Consider the following 24,273-nt stretch of genomic DNA (forward strand, 5'->3'; position numbering starts at 1 on the left):
GGACAATTTACACACTGTAAAGGTGCTTTGAGTTAAATGCCAACTTTAGCATGCTAACGGCACACAGTGCTGATATGCTAATATTCACCATCTTAGTTTAGCTTTTTAACAAGCTAATGTTTGCTAATTAGGACAAAACACTAAGTATAACTAAGGCTGATGTGAATTTTGTTAGCCTGAAAATTTTTCATACAATTCTCACTGAAAAAAAATGTTACAAGATTTATAGATAAATGTGGCATTTTTATCTCCAAGACTCTTTTTTTCGTTGCTAGAAACTTAGAAAGTATGCAGCAAGAATCATCTATTGTAATTTTTATTGTGATTAAAAAACACCAGTTCAAATGAATTGCCTTTATTTCAGCATGAGCAAGAAAACCATTTGTTTCATTAGACTGCACAACATATTTCTGTTTTTTCCCTCCCATACATTGAGAGTATAGTAGCCAATTGCTGATAAAGCTTTGTTCAGTTAAATACACAAAGGGGTTAGGAGCAGAGTTAGTGAAAACAAGGGAATTCAAAATCAACATGAATTAATCATGCATCCCACTCAATTTAATCTAAGATTTAATCAATGATCAAACTAAATCTGAACTCCTGAACGTCCCTTCAATAAGTTCAAAAATACAGTAGCATTTTGACACATCAAACTTGCACCAAAAAAAGCAGAAATAACATATTAATATTGAACTGCAAAAGTATATTAGAGCAGTCTCTGTATTAGACCGTGCAGTGCATTGTAATGCCATCTGACAGCAACCTGAGACTCTTACACAAAGCAGATCATCACTTCAGTTGTCATATCTGTCAAACAGCTGTACTACAGCTGTTAAACTGAATGGATTCTGCTAATGAAGGAATTCTGTATATCCATTTATGTGTGAAGAAAATGTGCAAATGACAACAGCACAGGAACCTGGCTGAAATGCTGTTATCAGTAGGTTTCCTTTGGTACCAAGCAGAGGAAAAAGGGAAAAAAACAACACACTGCTTGGAAAGCAAAGTAAAATTAATAAAATGTAATTACTGTATCAGGGTAAATATTAACTTCAATCACAGGTCAGTGCAAGCACACTGAATACAGTACACGCTGTACAAAATATTCCTCCTTAGCTATGTTGAAAAAAAAAAAACAAACAAAAAACCAAACAGTTGTGCACCACCGTGTCTTTCTTTAAAAACAGTATGAACAGCATGTGATTACAGTTTTAGTGATGACGCATGCTGTTATATCCATAATAAATGGATACATAAATAAGAGCTGAGCTGCATGCCAATAAGTACCTAACCTGAAGTAGTTCATAATAAACCACAACACTGAAATCGATTTGGCCTTCATGTAGACAAACCAATAATACTGTATTTAAAAAAGACAATTTCCTTTTAAAACAGCTGCAGTCATGTCTGACAACACCTTTGTCCTAATATAGGCTCCCGTGGCAGGTACAGCTGAATCAGCAGTGAGTCATACGTTCATCATGGATGTTTTAGCTTTGCATTTAAATCAACAACACTCAGGTTTTTCTTATTTTTTTTTTGCAGAAATAAAAGATGCCCTACTGCATCATTCAGAAACAGAAGTAGTATATCTGAACATGCATCGGTAGACATTCATATATCCAGTATATTTGCTATAATCACTAATATCTGACAGATGTTTATTAAACATACACTTGTCAAAGCGTAGGTGTAGGCGTGCTATATCTTGAAAAATTGATTCCTTGTCTCACTTGTCTCCCAGTATACTTATAAAAACTTTTTGGAAACATTTGAGGCCACATTTGAATCATGAAATGTGATAATGGATTTAAAGAAACTGCAGTGCACTGCACTGTCTTCACATCATCCTCGGAACTGCAATCAACGTGCAGTAATGTGCAAGTAAAGACATTTTCCAAATTTAAAGTTTTCAAATAAATCACTGTTTCACTGCTGGCATTATTAACTCATATATAACTTCCTGTCCCTTGTCAAATGAATGTATTCTACAGCAAAAACAAAAGGCTTCTTTAAAAGAACAGTCTGCCCTGCAAACACCTACTGTGCAATTATACATAACATATGCATAGTCTATTTTAACTCACCGTGAATTAATCTCGATAATTCGTAATCATATTAACTAATTCTAAGTATTACAAATTAGAGTTTATGCTTGGGCACCATTCATAAACCAAGAGGTCCTTTCAATCTGGCAGTTTCAGTTAAAATTGGGAGAAAATGTAATTTCACAATAAAAAAAAGCTAGTCACGCTGTGTCCTTTGAAGACAAAATGAGTTACATTTAGTCTTTAAATACAATTAAAACACTAGAACATGCACACGGGATGTAATGATGACAGTGTAAAGGAGGTAGTGAAATAAAGGCAGGAAGATAAATTGTAACAAGCTGTAACTTGATGAATATGATTTTTGGAGTTGATGTCTCGATGGTCCTCAAGATCATTTCATTGGAATTCCACTGATAAGACACAGATCCAAGTTAATTTCCTGTCAGCTGACCTAATTAGCATGTGACACTAAATAAACCTGGAGCTGTTAAACTGAAACTATGGAATGGTCCACACACAGTATCCTTATGGTCTTTCCTCCTATGTTTCTCCCATCTCTCTGTCTCACAGCAGCAGTGTCAGGGTGATGGCTGCATCACATCAGATACCATGCAGCTAATCCAGCCAGAGCAGCAAACCAAGTAGCAAACAGGACCTGTCCTGTTGGGTGTCGGAGTACGGCCATGGCGAGCTGACAGGCGTATGCTGTTCCACCTGACGCCGCTGTGGCACGCAAGGAGCCCGAAAACCAGAAAACAGAGCTTTATTGTGAATTTGATCTTTTTTAAGTATTATTTACAAAGACACAATGCTTACAGAGACAAAGATGTACCATTCATACATACCCATTTTGGCAGCATAGTAGGGACACTTGCTGATGTCTCCACCCATTGCTCCATGGACAGGCATGCCAGCATCTAAGACATCCTCCTGTATGGTTTTACCGATCTCCTCCAGCTCCTCAAACACCTGCCAGTGTATACATGCAGTATGTAAGGTTATGAAGTTTATATATACTCTTTATAAAAACTGTTCATGGATAAAACAACCAGACTGTGTATTCTGGATTTTCTGAACATCTGTTTTGGCTAATCCAGCAAAGTAAAAACAACGAAAAATCTCACAGTATCTCCTCATAATATCATGACTCACTAGTGTTTCCAAACATAGCTTTCATTTCTTCCTCCCACTATTTCTCCAATCTCAGTCTCCTTGGCCTCTTACCTCCATGTTGAACTGAAAGGCCTTGACAGCTTCGTCGACCAACCTCTTCTTTATTTCCATGTCCAGTTCCAACTCGTTCATACGACTACGGTACAGCTGCTTGAATGCTTTGGCACTGTGGATGGCATCAAACTGATAGAATTCCAGACCTTCCCCTGTGGGCGGCAGCTTCATGGCTCTCTGCGCAACCTTCTTCAGCACCTGGCCCCCAGACAGGTCCCCCATGTAGCGGGTGTAGGCATGGGCAACCAAAAGCACTGGGTCCTCCTGCCCAACTTGATGAATACGGTCCACATAGTGCTGGGTGGCCTGGGAGCAGCTGATCTGACTCTTCCAGTCGGGGCCGTAAAAGTACTCAAGGTCACGGGCCAAAGCTTCATGGCGGTGTAGCTCTGCAGGAAAATACAGTGGAGCAAAATGGGGGTGGTCTTTGTTCCTTTCAATCTCTTCCTCCATGGCTGTGTATGTATAGTAGAGTGCCACAGCACCAAGCTGGGGAAGCGAGACAGAAAGGTTCCAAAGTAAAGTAAATAATTTTATCTACATGTTTATTACACTTACTTACTCGTTTTATTTGTTTAATAAGGCCCTCTATAACACTGCACAAGTTTCTCCCTGATTTTCTCCAGACTAACCTTAAAGAGCTCTTTACGGATGCGTCCCCTGAGGAAATCTTTCACAAACTGAGTGTTCTCAGCCTTTTCATGAACCTCCTTGGTCCCTGCTGCCAGCATTTCAGACAGATCCTCAGGACTGTGGGGGGAAAAAAAGAGAAAAATATGAGGAATAATTTGTGTTTTGACAGATCCACAATAAGATGATTAATTTGTAATCTTGCTTCACTGTTTTAAAGATAATCGTGTTACAATATGAGTTGCACATTTACCTGAGGGTGTCTTCTTTTTCCTCATATACAGGCCATGATGCTCCATTGGACACACTTGCTGATGTCTCCATTTTCTCTGCTGACAGTCTGCCAGTTATTTCACTCTAGAATCAGAGAAAGACATGAAAGTATCATTACTTTTACATTCAAATTATATAGCATCTACCATATTTAAGTTTCTTAGCACTACACATTATTGACTGATTATGTTAAAACTGATCTTTAAATATAATGTTTACAGTTTTGACAAGGACATATACATGAGTAACTGAGTACGACATATACTAGCTGGTGCTGTTTAAAAGAGGCACCTGGGCCAAAACTGAACAACTGCTCATTCACACTAAACAAGAGACAACAACAATGTCAAACTGCACTATTCCCCGTGGTTCTAGGGGTCTGTACAACTGCACAGGTGTTGTAAACCCACACAATAACAACGCACAGGAGCAACATACACCATCCATTCCATCACTAATTACATTTCATCATTGACAAAGGATGCTGAACATTAGTGCAAACCAAACACAATCACAGTAAATTGTACACTACATGTTCAGTATTTCTAGTCACAGACAAAAAATGGATATTCAACTGCAGTGTCTATTACCCCTTACCTAAGAGACAGCAGATGTTTTATCAGGAAAAAGGGTAGCTGATATCACCCCCCCACACACACACACACACACACACACACACTTCTATTCTGGTGTTCAACGGAAAGATGCCTTCTGCCAGTTAATTCAGCTGCTTTAAGCCTTTGACCTTAATTACTCGAAGAAGAAGACAACGCAATGAGAGTGAAAACTAAGCTTAAATGGGAAAGGCTGCTGCAAGCAACATCCAGGCTAGAACCACATAAATACCACCAAACAAAAAAGCAGTTCATATAATACGGCACAGGCCTTCTGGCGTTTACTACAAGTCTAAAAGAAACTAGTAGGTATAGCTAGCTAATGCTGTATGAATCATTTAAAAGATTATACGTTAATTCGGTTCAGTCCCTCATTTAGACCATAAATCCTCCTTTCATCGAAACATAAATGAACGTATAAGCAATGCGTATTGCTTGTTAAACCTGTAAAGTCATCAACTTACCAGGAGCATCATCCTGACAACAACAGCTAACTTTACACGGTGACGCCAGCTAAGTTGGCTAACAGCTAGCTAGCATCTCAACAAGCTAACAAACTTTGATCAAAACAAGCACTGTCACATTGCAGAGTCGACGCGTTTGTACACATATCACATTTCTATTATCGACTCATACGCATTTGGTATCATATTGACATTACAAACCTTCACCCCACCACTATGGAGAGCGGTCCGCTTAACTACCAGTCTGTTTCAGACAGTCTGGACGGAACTACTGGTCCAACTCCGCCTCCAGCCGGCTAACCTCAGTCATGTGTTTCTAGACAGGAACTGCCAAGGAAGCTGTACGGTTGTTGTTTTCACTGCTGCTGCTGGTGCTACAGCTAACACTATAGTTACTAGCACCACTACGGCCACTACACTAATACTTGTATGAATAATAGGCCCACTAACAATAATAATAATTCTGTCAATTGTATTATAGCCAGTACTGCAATGTGGAGCAATTTACAGAATCATCCTAATGCATTAACTCCAATCTTGGTGAAACCAGTGTACACATTGTTACAGAGTTATACTGTGTGTATTCCAGATTTGTTTCAGTGCACCTCTCTGGTGTGAATATGTACAGGTTAATGACTAGAAAGTGTGTTATCTTTCTGGTACTATTGTATTAAAGTGGTAACATATTTTACTTTACCACATCACACAATACAAAGACCACATTTGTGGACAGTTTCAAGTACCTGGGTGTCCACCTCAACCATAAACTGGACTGGTCACATAACACCGATGCCCTGTACAAGAAGGGCCAAAGTCGCCTCCACCTTCTGAGGAGACTGAGGTCCTTTGGAGTGTGCAGGCCCCTCCTAAGGACTTTTTATGACTCTGTGGTAGCCTCTGCTATTCAGTATGCTGTGGTCTGTTGGGGACCGGGCAGCACGGACCGGGACAGGAAGAGACTAAATAAGCTGGTCAGGAGGGCCAGCTCTGTCCTGGGCTGCCCACTGGACTCCGTGGAGCAGGTGGGTGAGAGGAGGATGTTAGCCAAGCTGACATCCATCATGGACAACACCTCTCATCCTCTGCATCAGACAGTGGAGGCTCTGAACAGCTCCTTCAGCAACAGACTGCTACACCCTCAGTGTAGGAAGGAGCGCTACCGCAGGTCTTTCATTCCCGCTGCTGTTAGACTGTATAATTCTATGGTCTAGTCCTCTTTCTTCCCTTATGAGGACTTGTATATAGCTTTATAGTGTACTATTTTTACTTACCTTGTAAATTGTTAATTTATTTCACCTCTATATTTTTTGTAACTGTTTATGCACACTTTTTGCACTCTTCTTGTGAGCTGCCACAACAGGTGAATTTCCCCACTGCGGGATCAATAAAGTTCATCTCATCTCATTAGCAGGCTAAAAGAGAATAACCACAAGATGGCATTCCAACCAAGCAAATACCTGTGGGGTAATTTATAGTTGAGGGTTAGGCAGTATTTTATGCTGAGAATACATCCATTGTGTAAAATCACTGAAATGTGTTGCTTGTGTTTCTATTTGTTTATTTCTGAAGGAATAGATCCATCATTCTTCAATTAAATACTTATTCTGTGGCCTTTTAATTGGTCATTTGTTAAATTAACTCAGCAGTGTAAAGTGGCCCTAGGTCAGTCTCAGTGCAATCTGAGGACAACATGATTGCCCTGTATGAGGTTTAACCAGCACCTTCTCCACTGTTATTTTACCATTGCATTAATAATTACCATCTTGTGGCAGGATCAAAGACCAAGAGAAAGACAAGAGAAGACTGACTTATTTCCTAGGAACTATTTAGTGTAGCTAAAGAGTTTCGCATCTGGCTCCAAGACAAATCTCAATACTAAATATTTGTAGTTAAGTCAAACATATTATAGAATAAAAATTTAAAAAAGCTGTGAGATTTGAAGAAGTGATATGGGGCAGAGGTGGGCGAGGGCACATGACTGCAATGGATAGTCCACTACCTTCACAGAGTGTACTGTGAACACAGTGCACAGAGTGTACTTTGTAATTACACTGAGTGCTTCCAGATTAACGGGTATCTGTTTTGACCAGGTCCCAAACACAAAGATGAATCAGACAGCTGAACCGTAACATGTTGATCTTTCACTGTGGGACAACCACAGCACGTTACCTTCATGTTGTCTTATTTACAAGGCGGCATTTGGGTATTTTGCAAATTGCAGACCATAGGTTAATGATGATTTTGTACGTGTTTTTGTGGACATATGATTCACACATTCTGTTCATGAATTATGCACAAAGTGGTTGTTTGTGTCCCTGAGCAGATTTGTCCATCAGTGTATGACTGAATGCAGCCTGTGTGTGTATAAATGTGTTTGCGTGTTCATGCATATGGGGGGAGAAGAAAGTGCATGTGTGTGTGATTGTCAGAGCCTGATATTAGTCTGGCAGCTAGCTTCAGTGTCAGATGCTTGGTTGGCAGGGCAGCTGAGTGCCCCCCTGCTCTACTGCCGATCCACAGGAGGCTGGGGGGGGGTGATGAGCTAACAAGATGATTCACTTCCCTCCACTGATGCCAGCAAGCTGTTGTCATTACATTAAAATGCTTTGAGAAGGGCTTCTGTGCCGCTAATGCAGTTAAATAAGAGAGAAGGGGAACTTTAGCTATAAATGAGAACCACGCAAAGCAAAATGTATGTTTTTTTTGACAAACACGTTCACTAAATGATTCTTTGACTCTGTTTTGCTGCCATATTGATATTGTTTTGTTTTTGTCACTGTGGTCTGCCGAGGAACCCATATGTGATTGTGCTCGGATGACTTTCAAATGCTGCTTTAACAACACTCAAATGAACACGGCTCACAGGAGATGAGGCCCATTTCACCATTACATCTGTCTTAGATCACAGCCTGGCAAAAATGTGAGTAAGGTGATGGGGACATCAACACAGCACAAAAGCCAAGACATCCAAAAGAAAATAGGAATACAAAAAAAAAAGAGCCTGAAAATAAATGAAATATCACAATATCTGTTGCTACATGTAACCAAAGTCTAGAGTTAAAACAAAGAAAAATATAATTGAAATTTCTGGGTTGCAACATTGTTACAATTATCAATCCCACTTTCTTGCTATAAAATGTCCAACTGCCTGTTGTGAAAAGGGTCCATGTGATTTTAAAATGATTTAAAATGATTTTGAAAGTGTCATTATCAACCAGACATGCTAGTTGCCTTCCACAGAATGATATCAGTCATTAATAGTAGCTGGAAACCATCAAAGGAAGGCAAACAGTATTAACTCCCGTGATTAAAAGGCCCATCCAAAAAACTAAATTGTGCTGTGCCTGTGTGAACGGTTAGCTGATACTCTCAGTGGGGGGTTGGAAATGTTTCACCTCAAAGACATCATGACTTTGCACTGCCCCACAACATGCAGCAGGTGCCAGTTTTACTTTTTCTGCCCCTGTGCCTCAGACCCTCAGAGTTCACCACTCACTGTTGTACATTATGGCAGAAAAACTGATGCCCACAACGTACTGGTTCTTGGCCTCTACCTTACTTTTGTGTATAATCATTTGCCTCAGTGGTGAGGCCTGGTTGCATAATTAACAGTTAAATTAGCAAATCGACAGCAAATTACCCTGGATAGAATTATATCCTGTCCTGGGTTGCTTGGGAACACAACTGCAAAATTTAAATTTAATAAATGTTGTTATCAAACTGATAAACAGTGGTCTTCACGGGTGCAATTTGAAACTGGTAATTCACACCTTATGAGCCAAGTGTATCAACAGGATCAGATTAATAAAAGGTGCAAGCAGTCTTCAGACTGATTCCTTTTATTTCTCATCCTTGTCTCTGGTGGTTAACGCACAAATGGATTTGAATGCAGCCTACACCAACTTGAGCATCCATGGCACACTGGGGGGAGAGAGAAAAAAACAGTACACAGGATCTTTTCTAGCTGTGTTGTGGCAACGCGAAGGAGCAGCGTTCCTGGTGTCCACGGTACTTCTCGCGAGAAGTGACAGAGAACTTGAGTGTGGAGATAAAGTTACCTGCAAAGTCTTTCTCCAAATGCAGCTAATTAATTTATTACGCATTGCCAGCTTGTAATACCAGCATATTTATTTTCTGATAAATGATAGACGAGTATCACGACGATGATAGCGTCTTGACATTGCCCCCCAACAACTTTAATTTTTTTAAAGCAAACTAAGGAGAAATGTGACTTCCGCATCCGTTCGAAGTTCGATTTCGCGGGTCAGCTCGAAAAGAAAACAGCGTTAAATTGTTTTTGTGGAAGGATGTAAATCAGCAAAGTATTCTGTAATTTCATGACAAGCTTCTTCTCCAAAACGAAGCTAACGTTAATAGTTTCAAATAAATAGTTTAACGGTCACGTATTGACACGGCAGAGCGTTGTGGTCACTACAGTGCGACATCCAGACATGAGCATGTCACTGCTTTCAACGGTCGAGCAAGCGATCAAGTCGTGTAAAGCTGAACAAGCCAGGATAAATAGCACTATTCAAATCTACAGAGAAATATTACAGAGCATGTAAGTACTGTACATCTGACTCCTTTGCCAGAGTAATTTATCAGTGCTCATGTTTTCACTTGTGTCGCATTTTCTTAGGAACGAAACCAAATCCTGAAGGGACATAGTTAAGAAATAATAGTGGATTTTTGTATTCCTTGTTAGACGTTATATTTTTTGTATTCATTTTTCACACATATTTATATGTTACGAAAGCCGCAGTTTTTAAGGTCACATAAGTTTCCTGTCTGTAAGGAGTGGTCTTCATCCGGCGCTGTGGCTTAGTTGGTTAAAGCGCCTGTCTAGTAAACAGGAGATCCTGGGTTCGAATCCCAGCAGTGCCTTTTCTAGCAGTTACGAGTTACACCTCCTCCCCCGCTGATTACTGGATCAATGTCCCAGCAGAAAGCTTAAGACCCCTTTATGATTAACTATAGCTCCAGTGATGTAGATTTGGGCCTTAAATCACTACCATATTAGATCACCTCTGAACTTAACCTAGGTAGTAATATTCCATTAACAAAAAGTTGATGAGTATGTAAATTGTTGGAATTATTCTTTAGCCAAAAGGCACATTTTAAACTTACCAAAGCTGTGAAAGTATTTTATCTTTATCTTACCTAAGTTTTCTAATTGTGCCCCTCTTGATTAATTTGAGTGTGTAGTTACATAAAGTATTTTTCCACAGAACTTCACAACCAAAGGTTGGCTATGAGGAGTCAAACTCTGCTGACGATGCTGACACAGGTAACAGTATGATTAAAAATATATGGAGAGATATACAGTAAATATATACAATAATGTATTAGTTTATAAATGTATTAGTGTGATCAAAGTGTCAACTGTGAAAAATACTGTAATTAAATCAGTTTTATCAAGAAATAGAACAAAAAAATGAGATGTATGATTAAAACAGTTTTAGCATTTCAGGTAAAGAGAAGGTAGGTAGAGAGATGAAAGCACTTTTGCAATGTTATGACTGCTCCTCTATTAAATAGTCACACTCTTTGAAGACCTCTGAGTTACTTTTTATTTGTGTTCTGAAATGTTTACGTGTTAACTGCTACCTGCTGTCTCTCTGGCTTGGCCTCATTAAGGTAGCTAAACAGACTCTCAGGTTACATAAAGGTTATATAGTAAAATAATTCAGCTGTAACCACCTGTTTGCCTGCTGTTGTCTTCAGAGACAGGTGGCTCACCGGGGGAGAGAGAAGATTTAGAACTGCTTGAACGTGCCCTTGAAAAAGCCCTTCAGGTCCGCACTGGAGCAGGTCCTTCTGCAAAGGACTCAAACCAACGAACTGCACCTGAAAGGGAGCCAGGCGATGTAGCTGTCACATCTAAAGAGGGAATGCAGGCATCTGCAGCTTCTAGAGGAAATCGGCCAACCACCAGACTGACCTCCAGATCTGCCAGACTTGACAGAGAAAAGCACAAAAAGCCCACTACATCAGCGTCTTCTACACTGAGCTCAAAAGCTAGTTACACTCCTGGAGGGTGCAAAACCACAGTTAATGGAAACGCAGTCCAAAACTGTCTCGTCTCTTCAGCTGGACCTGTGCAATCACAGCGGGCTGCGTCAGTTTCGGGTGGTGTTGATCTGGGTCAGTTACACACCTCAGCCCTGCACTCTAAAAACAAGACTATCAGAAGTAATGTGTTGAGTGGGAGCGACCTTGGCAAAGCTGCAGTTATTTCCACAGCTTCTTCAAATAACAAAACGCCTGTTTCACATACAGGACAGACTGGAGCTCACAGAGTACCTCATCAGAACGGGTTTGTTTTTATACAACTGGATCATAATTACAGGGTGAACACTTGTTTTCTGTGTTATCATAATCCTTTTGTTTGCCTTTGCTTCATGGCAGGATAGCTTCTCATCAAACAGCAAAATGGAAATCCCTAAAGAGAAAGCAAAACAGGTGGCCAAAATCAGTTGAAAATCAAATTTTACAAGCTGAGTCCACAGTTTCTGTTTGGGCACTAAGTTCTTCTTCGTTATCTTTAGGTTGTGGGACAAAGTCGCTGCTTTACAAAGGAACCCTGTGCCTGGGAGGAGTCGCTTCACGGAGAGAGTGAGATCTATGGTATTCTTCCTTTTTTTTAAATAAATCTCGTCAAAAGTGGGCCAGGAAGCTTAAGAGAAGTTTTCCATGTTGTGTAATGTTGAGAACAGAACTATACTCTCATGATGCAGTCTAGTTAAATTTCTACTGATTTCCTTTAAGAGCAAGATAATAGTTCTGAGCATATTAGATTAATGCGTTTTCATCCTCCTGAGCAGCCGATATCCATCTTGTCGTGCTTGACCCCGTTTCTCTTACCCCTCTAGTTCCCCAAGGATTGGCCGTGTGGTAGCCCAGACCAGACTAGGGTTCTGGTTGGCAGACTGACTCAACAAGGGCGTGACCTCACCCATTGCTGCCAGACAAAGGAGCTTCTGGCCCAGCAGACTCCAGAGGCTGCCACAGAGCTGGGTAAAAGCCTGGACAGAATTACAAATGCAGCACACAAAATTAGGCGTGGGGGAATGAGGAGAAATTGAAAGAGGTTGATGACACAAGTGTGTGTGTGAGAAGATGATAATTTTGGGAAGAAACTGCACAAGGGAGTGGGCAGAAATCGACTTTCTGAGGGCCAATTAGACTGATGTATCAGCTTGCTTGTCAGCTTGCTTGTCCTCTGCCATTCATGCAAATTTTTAATCATTACAGTGATTGCAAGCATGAGACTAATTTACACATTGCAATGAATTTTAACAACTTTGCTATCGCCTGTAATAATCCTGCCAGTGAAATTCATTTTTGTTTCAGGTGGTGAGACACTTGAAGGGTTTCAGATGACAGCAGCAGAGCTCCAGAACTTTGCAGTCCAAGTGAAAAAAGGTAGGAAATGATTGTGTTTTACCATAATATAACCTACATTATCAGACCATGCTTGAAAAAGATAATAATCTTTGCCCGTGTGAATGCGGTCACAAGGTGGAAAAAATATTAAAATATTTTTTTCCAAAGCACACAATTTCATTTCAAGAGGATATTGGGAGAGAAATCATGACCCTGTGTTTGACCCTGAATACCCAACTGTGTTTGAGTTATCATGTCTGGCTGTCAGGGTATCACTCACTCAGTACATGGCATAATCTCCATTGCCTCAAATGATACAATTATTATGAAGCTGAATGCCCAGAGACCTTTCAACGACTCAAATGACCGCATCGCCTTCAGGAAGAGAGTTTATGTTTACCAGTTTTAACTCCTGTACAAAGTGTGTTGCTGATGCCAGTGTGAGAGACAAATTTCCAGCAATTTCAAACGTCCTGCTTTAGCTCACACAATCTGGTGTTGTGACCATATGGATCCACAGTTCAGCAAGTGTTATATTTCTGTTTTTCAGGGATGGGATTGTTGTTTATTTCTTAATAACAGCATTTGAAAAATTATTGTGGTGACCGCGGCGTGCTAACGAGCTAATGCAGCCTCTCTATCTTGGCCTATGGAAAATGAAAACAGAGCCGCAGTGAAACCTCGGGGGCCAGATCCGTACTTTCCTTGGCCTTGGCAGATCCCCCTCCCTGTGACGATGGGGTTTTAATGCTGTTTATCCTGACGTGGCAAGTCAAGGGCCTAGCTATTTAAAGCTGAAGCAGCAGAGCAGAAAAGCGTTTTAGGGTACGGTTGCTCATGCTCACACTCTAAAAATAACCATATTTTCCATTAGAGTGGGAAGCATGGGATCGATGGAGGCCAGAGGGAGGTTGTCTTTGCCCCACTGTGATAAATGGATTGTTGGGACATGGGATGATTGGCCTGCCCCCGACTATAACGTACTCGACGGAGGCAGAGCTCCGAGAGCTGGAGAACCTGAGGATGAGGGTGGCACTGCTACAGCAGGAGATGTACCTCGAGCAGGTAAGGGTTGTGCTCTCTCTAAGCACCTGGTAAAATAACAGTTCACCAGATTCATCAGAATCCAGGTCGGATTCCTAGACAGTCAGTGTGATCTGCTGAGTGATAATCAGTAACGACTAATAAACTACGCTAACAGGCTCTTCTTCTGTGTGACAGGCTCTGTTGGACACTCTGGCTCCTCAGCTTTCGTCCGTAGTCATCAGGCCTGAATCTCTCAGCATCAGCGTGCTGAGAGACGTGTACTCCCTGCTGGGTGAAGGAGGGCAGCGTTTCCCTGCTGTAGTCCTGGACTCTGAGCGTGACTGACTACAGAGTTTGTTACACTGATGTACAAGTGTTACACTGATGTCTGTGCACAAGTGAAATAAAATTTTAGAAAAACCTCTCATTGCACACTGGTTGAATCATACCCCTCTGACACTGTCAAAAAAAACTCAAACACCACTATGTCCACCAAGCAAGGGATACTAACAGGACCGTTATTTGGATTGCCTTCAAGTAAGCAGGTGTACCTAATAAGGTGGTAACTCAGTGTATAGTCATCCTTAAATCAAGACAATTGTGGTGTTTCTTAGTGTGCTGTGACTGTATTTATTCACTATGATGATTCTGAAGGTGAAGTGTTGTATTTATAGTATTTTTCACTGTCCTATCATGTATCTCATAAAGCAACTTTTTTTTTAAATTAGAGAAAGGCCATGTTTTGAGAATTCCTCAGATAACCCGGGAGGTTTATTTAGCTTCAGAAGAAGGAATGTTCTCAGCTGATAAAGAAACGCTCGACCCTTGAGTTTATTGGAAATATTCAAAATCACTGTGAGTCATGGTTTTCACTGGAAAGCAGTGATTTTCATATGCAGACATAGCACTTCATTGCTATTTGCATATTAAGATTACATAAAATTTCTGTTGTATAATTATACCTTTGTACTTGAATCATGTATAATGGAAAAACCTAACTTGGGGTCAGTAAAGTAGCTCATGCAACACTGACTGCACCAGCAGGTGGCACTCAGCTCACAGAAGTGCACTAGCGGACGACTAATCTTAATCGCTTGTTTAATTACTGCTGTTCCTTCAAAAACAGTCTTACTTGTGAGCTGGATCCAATCCATGACCTAGGCTTACATGGAGAGAATGGTAAAGTACAGATGGTTTCTAATCAGTGTGTCGCATGACTCCAGGCCTGCTGGTTTGCAGGCTTTAGTGATGTAATGGAGGTGCTTCATCCTGTTTTCACCCTATTTTTCACAGAAAAGATCAAGGGCACCATGATTTCAGACTCATCCTTTGTGTTTTCCTGTGTCTGCCTACTGTCTGGCATATCAGAGTTCCTGAGGAGGTGAATGGTTGTTAGCTATGAGATTGATCTGCAGCAAGTAATGAAACAAGGGAAACCCTCCTTACTCTACCATAGTGTTCCTCCATATGATGTGTTTGAATCTGGCATACACAATGAACAACAGATATCACGTATGGGACCGATACTGTCGTTGTGATCTGGGAAAACGTGGTTTTGCCCGCCACAAATGTGGTGTGAGGGCGTACGTGAGATGCAGGAGGGCTTGTAGGTGCCGAGAAGCCTCGTGCCCACAGATGACGTGTGGATGGCACGGGCTGTGCCAGACTGGGCGACAGGTGGCGCTGGGTTCACACAGCAGGACGTGGGTGTTTGAGCCCTGCTGCACCAACCCTCATGTACACACAAACGCGGGGACATGCACACCCAAAGCCAGCTGAGTCACAAAGACGATGTGCTCTGGGGGGGCCTGGCTCGCCGCATGCTTCAAGCTAGAAATGGCGTGTTTCCCTGAGGACAGGAATGAAAAGATTACAAAAGGGAGAGGAATATTTCACCTTCGCTTTGTCCGTTTACTGTGTCTGAAACAACAGGAACATTACGAATGAAACATCTCCTGGCTTAAATAAGATACACGCTGACAAATGTTTGCCAGATCTCCTCGGTTCCAGCACCAGACGTGTCTCAGCACTCGTGGATCGCAGCCAAAGTCTTCTGTACAAGACTGTGGCAATGTGCTGCAGGCTTCTGGTCCGCCCATCTTGGATCAGTGTGTGTCAAGGGAGTAAAGGAGGAGGCAGGGAAGCATCCTTGAGATCACGTCAACACTACACACACAGGTTCCAGAAGGAGTGGCGCCTACGCAACTCAGCCTTCCTGTGACCTGCATACATTAGCTGCTGCCTGGCTCTCACTGTCACCGGCAGAGCTCTTCCACTCCCACCACCATGGCCCGGCCCTGCCCAGGTTACCCATGTCTCACGACTTTGTCCCATTTTTCTCACGCCCCTTTTTGTCACATAACGGCAATTTTACTTTCCATGGAAGAAGCTTCATTTTTTTCCCCCATGTCACAGATACTCTCACCCAGAGAGGGACAGAGCTGATGTCTTTGTCATACACATTCCTTCCTACTTTTCCACTTTTATTCCACTCTCTTCATTTTCACCTTTTTTTTTTGTTTTAGCATTAGTCCACTGAAGTGTTGGAGTCCAAGTACAAATCCAGAGAAACCAAAGAGTGCTTCCAAGAATCCACTTTTCTCCTTCAAATAGCCGTTGCTGTTGAACACCTCTTTTCTCCTGCACCAACCCCTCACAAACACATTCCTCACTTCCCCTCTTTTACTCCTCTTTTGTCCATCTACTGCTCTCTCCTTCTGAGCTACAGCAAAGATTGTTAAGTCAGTGTGCTCATCGATTAGGTTGCATTAGGTTTTATTATTTGATTTCCTCCACCATTCAGCCACTCTAAGGCAGCTTAGGTTTCCTACCTTGGCAAAGAATACAAAATAAAAAGCAGTTGTTCTGTGGAGACAGAGTTGGCTTTTGTGTGAGAATATTAGGTATCTCACAATCCAATAATTTGTGCCTTGTGGGATTTAAAGAACAGGAATCCTTTGATCTAATTATGAGAAGAAACCCTGTTGTTAGTCATGCTGATGTTTTGCAAATGCATAGAGATAATTTTAAACCTATAATTAAATCTTAATGGTTGCTCCTGTCCCCCATCTCTGCTTTATTCAAGATGTCATGGACTGGGTTTTTTTATGCAAAGTTTAAACAGGCTACTTTTTAGAGCTATAATGAGGGAAAATCATGTCTTTCATGCATGTAAAAGAGGCCTGTTGTCTCACCAGGCGTGTGCACCTTTAAATACACTTGAAAATACTGTATTCATGGGTACACTTAAATGCTGTAGTCAGTATTAAGTTCACAGTTCATCTTCAAAAAGCTTAAAAAGAAAAAAAAATACAGTCATGCCTGAAGATATAAACGGATGTACAGCATTTCTCCTTCCTTCATGTAGGTTTGGGGGAGTGTGTTCAGCAAGTTTAGGAGAAGAGAGCTGTCTGGATGGTTTGCTTTTCATAGCAGCCAAGCGTACTGAGGGATTAACTACTACTACGCTGCCTTTCATTCAGAAAGGACTGGCACCAGCAGTGTGTGTGTGTGTGTGTGGGTGGGTGGGAATGGAGTGAGGGCTTCCTGTATTTTTCATGTGCGTTTTCTGTCATGTGTGGGCATTTTCATTAGTGCATTTACACTTTCATTATAGGAGCACTGTATATTTCCTCCTACAAATCTGTGTCATCAGGTGCCTGTATGCACACGAAAGGAGGAGTGGGTGGGTGGTTGTAGGATTTATGTTTTTCTGTTGATCCCCATGCAAGAAATTGTGGTGTGCAGTAGGAACACCATTACTGTATGATTGCCATATGGAGGTGACGCATCTTTGCTGTTGCGGTGCAGGGCGGGGTGGCCCTTCCCCTATGGAAGAAGTAGCTTTTTTCAGTCTGAGATGATGAGGGAATCCCCATTCTCTTTTGATTTTTAGCAAAACGGTAAGCTTCAGTATTCCCCATGGGAGGCTTTTGTGCTGCAGGAAAACAACAAAAAAAAGAGACTGCAATTGTGAGGCAGTGCTGGGGAGATGAAGAAACAGGGAGCAGTTAACTCTTCTCCCCTCCCCCTTCCTATGTTTCGTCAACCCCTGCTCTCCCTGCTTCGATGCTTAACGTCACACAAAAGGAGTCCAATCAGAGCACTTGGACTTCCCGTTTTTCTCCAATAGCTCCTCCCCTCCCCATGGTTCCTTATATATCTTGTGCCGCTACATTCAGCAGAGTGTACAATGTGCTGCCAGAGAGCCAGCAGGCAGTGCACAGAGAAACAGCCAGAGAGGGAGGAAAGCAGGGGGAAAGTGTGAGTGGATTTCAGCGCTGACTTAGAAGCCTTCATCTGACACGCTGCGGTCATTTTAGCGGTCTCATATAGACCTCCTTCCTCTCTTTTTCTTTCGTTCTCTTTTTATTTCTGTTTCTCCAGGCTAGAGCTGACTACTAGCGGGATTCAAGAGGCCAACTCTGCAGCTTGGCTTGAGGATCCACCAGCCCTCACCATCAGGATGGGCTGCACAACGGGCCACCTGGCTTGCCAGCCACAGACTAACTCGGGCCAGGAGGGTCAGTCCCTGGAGGCTGGTGGTCCCAAAGTGCCTGAGGTGCTCTCCTCTCTGGAGCGTCTTTCTCAGGCCACCGGGGGCATGGAAAAGTCCTGGTACCGCTGCATCTTTCCCTTTGGAATCATCTCTTTGGTTATTGGTGTAGCAGGGACAGGTGTGACCTACACTTATAACGACCTGCCTCAGACTAAAGTGGTGTCAGTGGTGCTGCTTGTCATGGGTCTTTTGCTGTTGCTGGTGGCCACTGCCTGTTGGACTGTCCACAAGAAGAAGAGAAGGAAAAAGAAAGAAGGAGGCTCGTTTAACTCTGAGCAGTGTCCCCTGTGAGGCACACGGGGAGGACAGTGATAGGACCTCAAAAGTAGAGACATACCCAGGGCTGGCTTGAAAAGCTGTCACTTAACCTCCTCCTAGCACCAGTTTCCCTCTATTCTTTGTCACAGAGTTTTTCTCAGCTCATACTTGACAGAATGTGGGCTGAGAGATAAGTGGAAGAACAGGTAGACGGGACACTGAGGATCTGTTTAGCCTGTAAGGTTTGGACCATTTAGGACTGGCAAGGAGGGATCACCGATGCCTCACACGTTCTTTTCTCATCAGACAGCAGGTGTCCAGTGTCAAAACAACCTCAGAGGAGACGCACAAATATGCATTGCATACTGCGCGCATATTTACACTCATGGATACATGGCCCTCGCAGTACTCATCCACACATGCACCAGGAGTTACGGTGGGAGCTCTCGCAGACACCCGACATGCTATGCAGAGCTGCTGCTGGAGTCAATGCTGGCGTCACTAGACACGTCAGTCACAGCATTCCTCCTGCCAGGACAGGTGACTCTCCAAGAGGCCAGAAGTGGGCCAAAGACGGCAACCCGATACCCAGCTGAAAGAGCAGCGCACCCGCGTCACTGGCCAGCGTCATTCACTCGTCCTGTGACACCGCAGCAATGTGTTGGGGGCTTTTTTTACGCAACGGGAGAGTGGAACTTGAGTCCGGCAGGATCTCACTGGCATCTGTGTGGACGATGAACCAGAGAGGGCAGAGGACCTGATGGGGAAGTGGAAGGTGTTTGTGTGTGCTCAAATAAAGGTTCTGTGAACTGAGTGGAGAAACCTTGGATCTCACCACTAAGGAACATAAGATTTGCACATATGACCATGTCCATGCCAAGCAAGAGAAACTTTTAGTAGAGGAACATTCTTTGAAAGGCCGATTGTAGCTTCAGCTTCACACTGCAAAGGGGCAGGGCACTGACTTTTTGACTGACTGATTGACTGACCTCCTGTCAATATGCGAGCATTTACACCCAGCCTTGTGTCTTTGTGGGGCTCCTCAACCTCACAGGCCAGGATTGTTGAAGGACACTGTCTGAGGGGACATGCCACTGCAGGGACACTTTGACTGATCCTGCTCCCCTCTGGCCCCTCCCGCCTGGTGCCTTGAGCAAGCACTCATGGAAAAAGGCTCTGTCACATTCCCCCGTTTCCATCTGAACCCCCGAGAATTTTCCCCCCTTGTTCTTTCTCTCTCTCTTGACCCGAACAGGACTCTTCTCGTAAATCCCGTACACCTTCCTCCATCCCACATGCTCACTTTTCTGGCTCGATCCCAATCATTTTGCCATTGTGATATAGCCCTGTATGTACCTTTTTACACACGTGTTGAGACACACACATGTACATACACTTGTACATAATCCCCATAGTCCACAGACATTTGACTAAATCTCTCTGTGCCAAAGAAAGTGGATTATTTTCTCTCGCTCAGTGGAAAGAATATTGACTGAGAGTCCCTTTGTCGGTCTGAAAATAGCACACAAGTACTCTGGTGAATACAGATCGCTTGACTCTGGGGTGTCCCTTTCTGTTGCTTTTTCTTTCAGAGAGAATGAGTGAATGTAGCTGCACTTAGCTCCACATCTGCGAAGAGGTGCTTTCTGTTGGTGTGTGGTCTCACAGGATGAGGCACACAATGGCATTTTATTCTTGTCTTAAATATTCTTGTTTCTGTCAGTGAATGTAACATGGGATGGAAAACGCAAATCACAGAAGGAAAAAGCGCAGTGTATAAAAACCTTGTGTCTCCATGTGAAGGACTGCGTACTAGCACCCCTTTACCCTTGAGAACCATCATTGATCACTGTTGCATCGATTTTGGCGACCAGATTAGTGACGCTTGTTACTGAGTAAAATGTGTCTATGCATCCAGAGGTAGCAGTTAACACACAATGCCAAAGACCGTCCTGAAGGCCAGCTTAACGATTTACAAGGCTGCATCTGCTTTGACACACATAATCGGCAGCTCAGTGTGCATTTAGATGTTATGTTGCAGATGGACAGCAAAACTCTGTTTGCTTAAACAAAGGGAAGGAAGGAAAGAAGGGGAAGATACGGAGATAATGGTGGAAGACAAAAGCAGAACCTGGGAAGTCTTTCCTTTCACTTTTGCGTTGGAGCGGGGAGCTATCCCTGCACTTAGATTAGATGAAGGGAGCAGTATTATTCATAAGGGATATGATACATGACTTGTAGTGGCAGTGAAAATGCCAAGTTAACCAGAGTACAGTAAGTCTTTTCATAAATTTTATATACTGACAAAAAAAGATAGATCAGTTTTTGCAAGCACGTCCATACTGTACAGTGACACCATCCCTTACTTTCTTTAAGCATCAAAGGAAATGCTCATAAAGAGTATTAATATGTATGTGTTTTTAGCGTAGTGCTGTTCTCTGAACAAAGGGACAAAAGAGAAGCCCCAGTATCGCAGTACTTTAGATTAACACAGTGACAACACATGCACTTTTACTCACAATTTTGGCTTGTGTATCGATGCATTTTCAACGTGTGAAGTACCCATTTACTATGTAGTACAACAAGGTTGCATAGTTGTACTTGCTAGTTTTCAGGCTATATTGTGCCAATTTGTCATCACTAAAAATTTGATGACAGGTGACCAGAATATGTTTTATTAGAGATGTGAAGTGATTTCCCTTCTGCCTTAGGAAAAACCTAAAGGGAAAATCTACCTCTCTCAGCTGCAGGGGAATACTGTATGTCCCTCACCCACTAGTCAGCCATGTTGTCTGCCTATGCTGTTTGCCACTCTAGTGAGTGAAACAAAATGTTTATTTCCGTGCCCTCTAATTTTTGGTGCTGTATATATGAGTATTTTATATTTCTACTGTGTATTTCTACTTATATGTATATTTTAATTGTTGTATTAAATAAATGTTATGTGAACACCGTGGTCTGTGATGTTCTAATCTGTGCCAAATTGTTTATTAAACATAACTTTATATTAAACTACTTTGCTTTAGGAGGTCATTCAGAATCATCCAAAAGATAGAGACAATACGCTCTGTCCCGAGAGACCTCGAGACAGTCATCGATATTCAAGAGACAGCAGACAAACTGTTTGGCCGAACTTCTGATTCCTTTTTGAACATTAGATTATAATCGCTACTGTACTCAACAGTTTACATAGATCATGCGAAAACATCTTTGGTTGACAAGACGACCTGAGCTTGCCCTGTGCTTGAAATTTTGATGCTGTATATAGAAACACTGCTGTGTGCTGCCCTGCCAGCTTGGATGACTTGGTCGAATATCCAGAGACATGTGGGATCCTTTGGTTGTTAGGAAAACAGACTGGACCAGTACTGACCAGAATAAATGACTCCCCCTACTGGGAAAGTAATAAAGTATTCAAACTACCCTCATCGTGATATTCTTGGTGTCAGACAGGACTGGTACAACTGGTCAGTTCACTGGGAGTTATGATGAACACATTTCATCATTTATCATTCAGAGGTAACTGTGGTGGGAAACTGCTGTGGGTGTGGATGGAACAGTGTTTAGGTCTGGATAAAGGGTGGGGAGGCCATCAGGGGCGAAGTGCAGATGGGGTGGAAGTGGTCAGCTGGACTGCCAGGGTCAGCACAGATTACAGGAAACCAGATGGGAGCAACTCATCCGCCTCTCAATCTTCAGGACTTGGCTTCAAACCCAAGCATTCAGCATTATTTGGCTTTTATCATTCCTTCAATCACACAAGACTGACATCAGTTTAAAACGCAAAACCAGAACAATGAAACAGGCAGCACAATATTACATTATGAAGTCTGGATTTGAGCCATAATGAGGCCTCATGACTTTATGTTTTATTCAAATTCCTGATTAACAGCATCTGTTTCAAAGGGTGTCTGTGTGTTTAATCAATCACCACATACTGTTGGTTTCAAATGGTACCTTTGTAGTCGGGAGGAGATCCATCTGCTTCAGATATTATGACAGCTGTATTGGAGAAAGGTGCTAATGGAAATCATACATGCCTGGCCAGACAGCCAAACTAAATCACAGGCAAAATTAAATTAAAACGCAATGCAGGTATTCTAACATAAATAAATGCGATGAGAAGCTTTTGGATTTAATCTCTCAAAGACTTGAGAGTACTGGGATAACGTAACACTGGCACATGCACTGAACACTCATTATTTCTGGATGAGAATGAATAAGAGACATTGCCAAAGACCAGTGGACAAAAAGAAATAGTTTTTTTCTGTCCCCCATGAATCACCCCTACAACTTACTCCCTACTCTGTGTCTTTCTGTCTCAAATGTGTCAACAAATGTCAGTGTTTCAGTCCACACTAGCTTTCTGCTCTGTATTTCATTAATTAATATCTTGCTGCATCAGGACAGTTCTAATGAAGTAAAGTGCTCAGGTGTCGCTCTCCCATCTACTTCTCAGATTCAATCACTTTCTGTTGGTGCATCTTTATAATAACACAGCTTTCAGTGAAATTATCATAGAAGATGATGGATGCTTAGGGAACATAATTTATAGCCTGGGATCTCATGATTTTATAAGCACATTCTGCATGGCTTTTTTGCTGTAATTATTTTAAAATTAGGTGAAACGCACCAGCCAATTACTTTTCCCTAGCCATTATTGGTCAGTTGGTGTTTTACTGAGGAAACGGGTGAGATTGGTTGGAGTTTCTATGGAAACAGTGACTGAATCCAATTGAGGATGTAAAAGCCCCTGCCCTGTCTGAGGTCACCCAGCCTCGGGAATAATTAGATCATGCAACACCTCCAATATGAAATGCAGCAAAAATTACATGCCACAGTGAACCCAGAGAAAACAGCAGAAATGTGTGCTCTTTATTCAGCAGTATGTGTAGTTTATAAAGGAGTAATGCATACCAAAAAAAAGGAGAATTTCATAGTTGACTTGCCCAGTGTGTTTTGAATGTGTGTGCATTATATGAGACAAAATATTTCCCGTTCTTCTTAAAGGCAACGACTGAGTGGGAGAAGTAATGTTAAACATTTACTTTTGGTGATGATGAGATTGGGTGAGCAGGAGAAGTGCAGATCAATAATGAGCCTGAAAGGAACAAATGATTGCTACTGGTACTGTACTCAGCTCCTTTATGACCCTCTTCAAAAGACCAGCAATCAGAAGGACATTATTCAGGCAAGAGAGTTGTAGTCACTTTATTCACAGTGAGGTTCCAGCACAATGGTCTTAATTATCTTGTCATTTTCTCAAAGGCAGCTGCATCAGAGACTGAAGCAGTCTGTTGCTTTGTTCATTTAGATCTCCACTCGGTCAAACACGTATTGATGAATTAACGAGTTTTAAGTGTGTGTGTGTGTGCATGTGTGTGTACAGAATTACAAGGCAACCAGGAATTGATTTATTTGCAGCTTTGCTATAAAGAATCAAACAGCATTACTCTCCTTGACACAGAGATCAAATCTTCTGGAATATTTTGGAGAATTTGGAATATTTTATAACATGCAGACACATTTCCATAATTACAAGTAACTATAATTACATTTTCCCCCTTAAGACTAAATATCTTAAAATTTACAGAGAACACTTTAACTTTAGGATTTAGTATTCCACACACTGCTTTTTCAAAAGTACAGCAATTAGGGCTGATCAGTTTAATGAATAAATGAAATGTAAAATGTTGTGATTTTACAAAAATGACCAAAGGTTAACAAGCTTAAAGAACAAATAATGTATTGTTTTTGCAAACCAACACTTGCTATCTAGTGTCCCC

The 24,273-nt window shown here is 41.9% G+C and overlaps 3 protein-coding genes and 1 non-coding gene across 6 annotated transcripts; 3 read left to right on the forward strand and 1 right to left on the reverse strand.

Annotated features, from left to right (window-relative positions):
* Positions 1–339: 339 nt before the first annotated feature.
* On the reverse strand, positions 340–5,596 carry hmox2b (heme oxygenase 2b). Of its 2 annotated transcripts, XM_046415422.1 has the most exons (7): positions 4,880–4,937; positions 4,779–4,825; positions 4,162–4,265; positions 3,911–4,028; positions 3,276–3,767; positions 2,897–3,020; positions 340–2,774 (listed from the first exon to the last, which is right to left on the reverse strand). In XM_046415422.1, exons 3-7 carry the CDS (start codon positions 4,230–4,232, stop codon positions 2,647–2,649), a joined length of 933 nt encoding a protein of 310 aa, XP_046271378.1. In that variant the 5' UTR covers positions 4,233–4,265; positions 4,779–4,825; positions 4,880–4,937; the 3' UTR covers positions 340–2,646. The 2 variants fall into 2 exon arrangements, with proteins under 2 accessions (XP_046271378.1, XP_046271377.1); XM_046415421.1 differs by lacking the exons at positions 4,779–4,825; positions 4,880–4,937 and adding an exon at positions 5,461–5,596.
* A 3,760-nt stretch (positions 5,597–9,356) lies between these two features.
* On the forward strand, positions 9,357–14,630 carry LOC124073779. 2 transcript variants are annotated; one of them, XM_046416250.1, is made up of 10 exons: positions 9,357–9,820; positions 10,488–10,546; positions 10,984–11,403; positions 11,539–11,575; positions 11,668–11,721; positions 11,808–11,886; positions 12,132–12,276; positions 12,613–12,684; positions 13,520–13,710; positions 13,867–14,630. In XM_046416250.1, the coding sequence occupies exons 1-10, from the start codon at positions 9,711–9,713 to the stop codon at positions 14,014–14,016; spliced, it is 1,317 nt and encodes a 438-aa protein (XP_046272206.1). In that variant the 5' UTR covers positions 9,357–9,710; the 3' UTR covers positions 14,017–14,630. The 2 variants fall into 2 exon arrangements, with proteins under 2 accessions (XP_046272206.1, XP_046272204.1); XM_046416248.1 differs by having other exon boundaries at positions 9,365–9,820; positions 10,984–11,575.
* On the forward strand, positions 10,070–10,143 carry trnat-agu. The gene has a single exon. It is a non-coding gene; the product is annotated as a tRNA-Thr (tRNA).
* Positions 14,631–17,048: 2,418 nt separating the features above from the next.
* Positions 17,049–21,475, forward strand: LOC124073808. Its single transcript, XM_046416323.1, has 2 exons — positions 17,049–17,934; positions 18,058–21,475. Exons 1-2 carry the CDS (start codon positions 17,864–17,866, stop codon positions 18,518–18,520), a joined length of 534 nt encoding a protein of 177 aa, XP_046272279.1. The 5' UTR covers positions 17,049–17,863; the 3' UTR covers positions 18,521–21,475.
* Positions 21,476–24,273: the final 2,798 nt, after the last annotated feature.

The sequence above is a fragment of the Scatophagus argus genome, chromosome 16, assembly GCF_020382885.2.
Source record: "Scatophagus argus isolate fScaArg1 chromosome 16, fScaArg1.pri, whole genome shotgun sequence".
Taxonomy (NCBI): domain Eukaryota; kingdom Metazoa; phylum Chordata; class Actinopteri; family Scatophagidae; genus Scatophagus; species Scatophagus argus.

Coding starts and splice junctions, on each gene's coding strand:
- LOC124073808 (XM_046416323.1), top strand. CDS start 17,864: ATGTGCTGCCAGAGAGCCAGCAGGCAGTGCACAGAGAAACAGCCAGAG. Junction 17,935..18,057: donor GAGGAAAGCAGGGGGAAAGT/GTGAGTGGATTT, acceptor CTGTTTCTCCAG/GCTAGAGCTGACTACTAGCG.
- LOC124073779 (XM_046416248.1), top strand. CDS start 9,711: ATGAGCATGTCACTGCTTTCAACGGTCGAGCAAGCGATCAAGTCGTGT. Junction 10,547..10,983: donor TGCTGACGATGCTGACACAG/GTAACAGTATGA, acceptor TGTTGTCTTCAG/AGACAGGTGGCTCACCGGGG. Junction 12,685..13,519: donor TGCAGTCCAAGTGAAAAAAG/GTAGGAAATGAT, acceptor ATTTTCCATTAG/AGTGGGAAGCATGGGATCGA.
- hmox2b (XM_046415421.1), bottom strand. CDS start 4,232: ATGGAGACATCAGCAAGTGTGTCCAATGGAGCATCATGGCCTGTATAT. Junction 3,021..3,275: donor CCTTTCAGTTCAACATGGAG/GTAAGAGGCCAA, acceptor ATACACTGGCAG/GTGTTTGAGGAGCTGGAGGA. Junction 2,775..2,896: donor CTACTATGCTGCCAAAATGG/GTATGTATGAAT, acceptor TGCGTGCCACAG/CGGCGTCAGGTGGAACAGCA.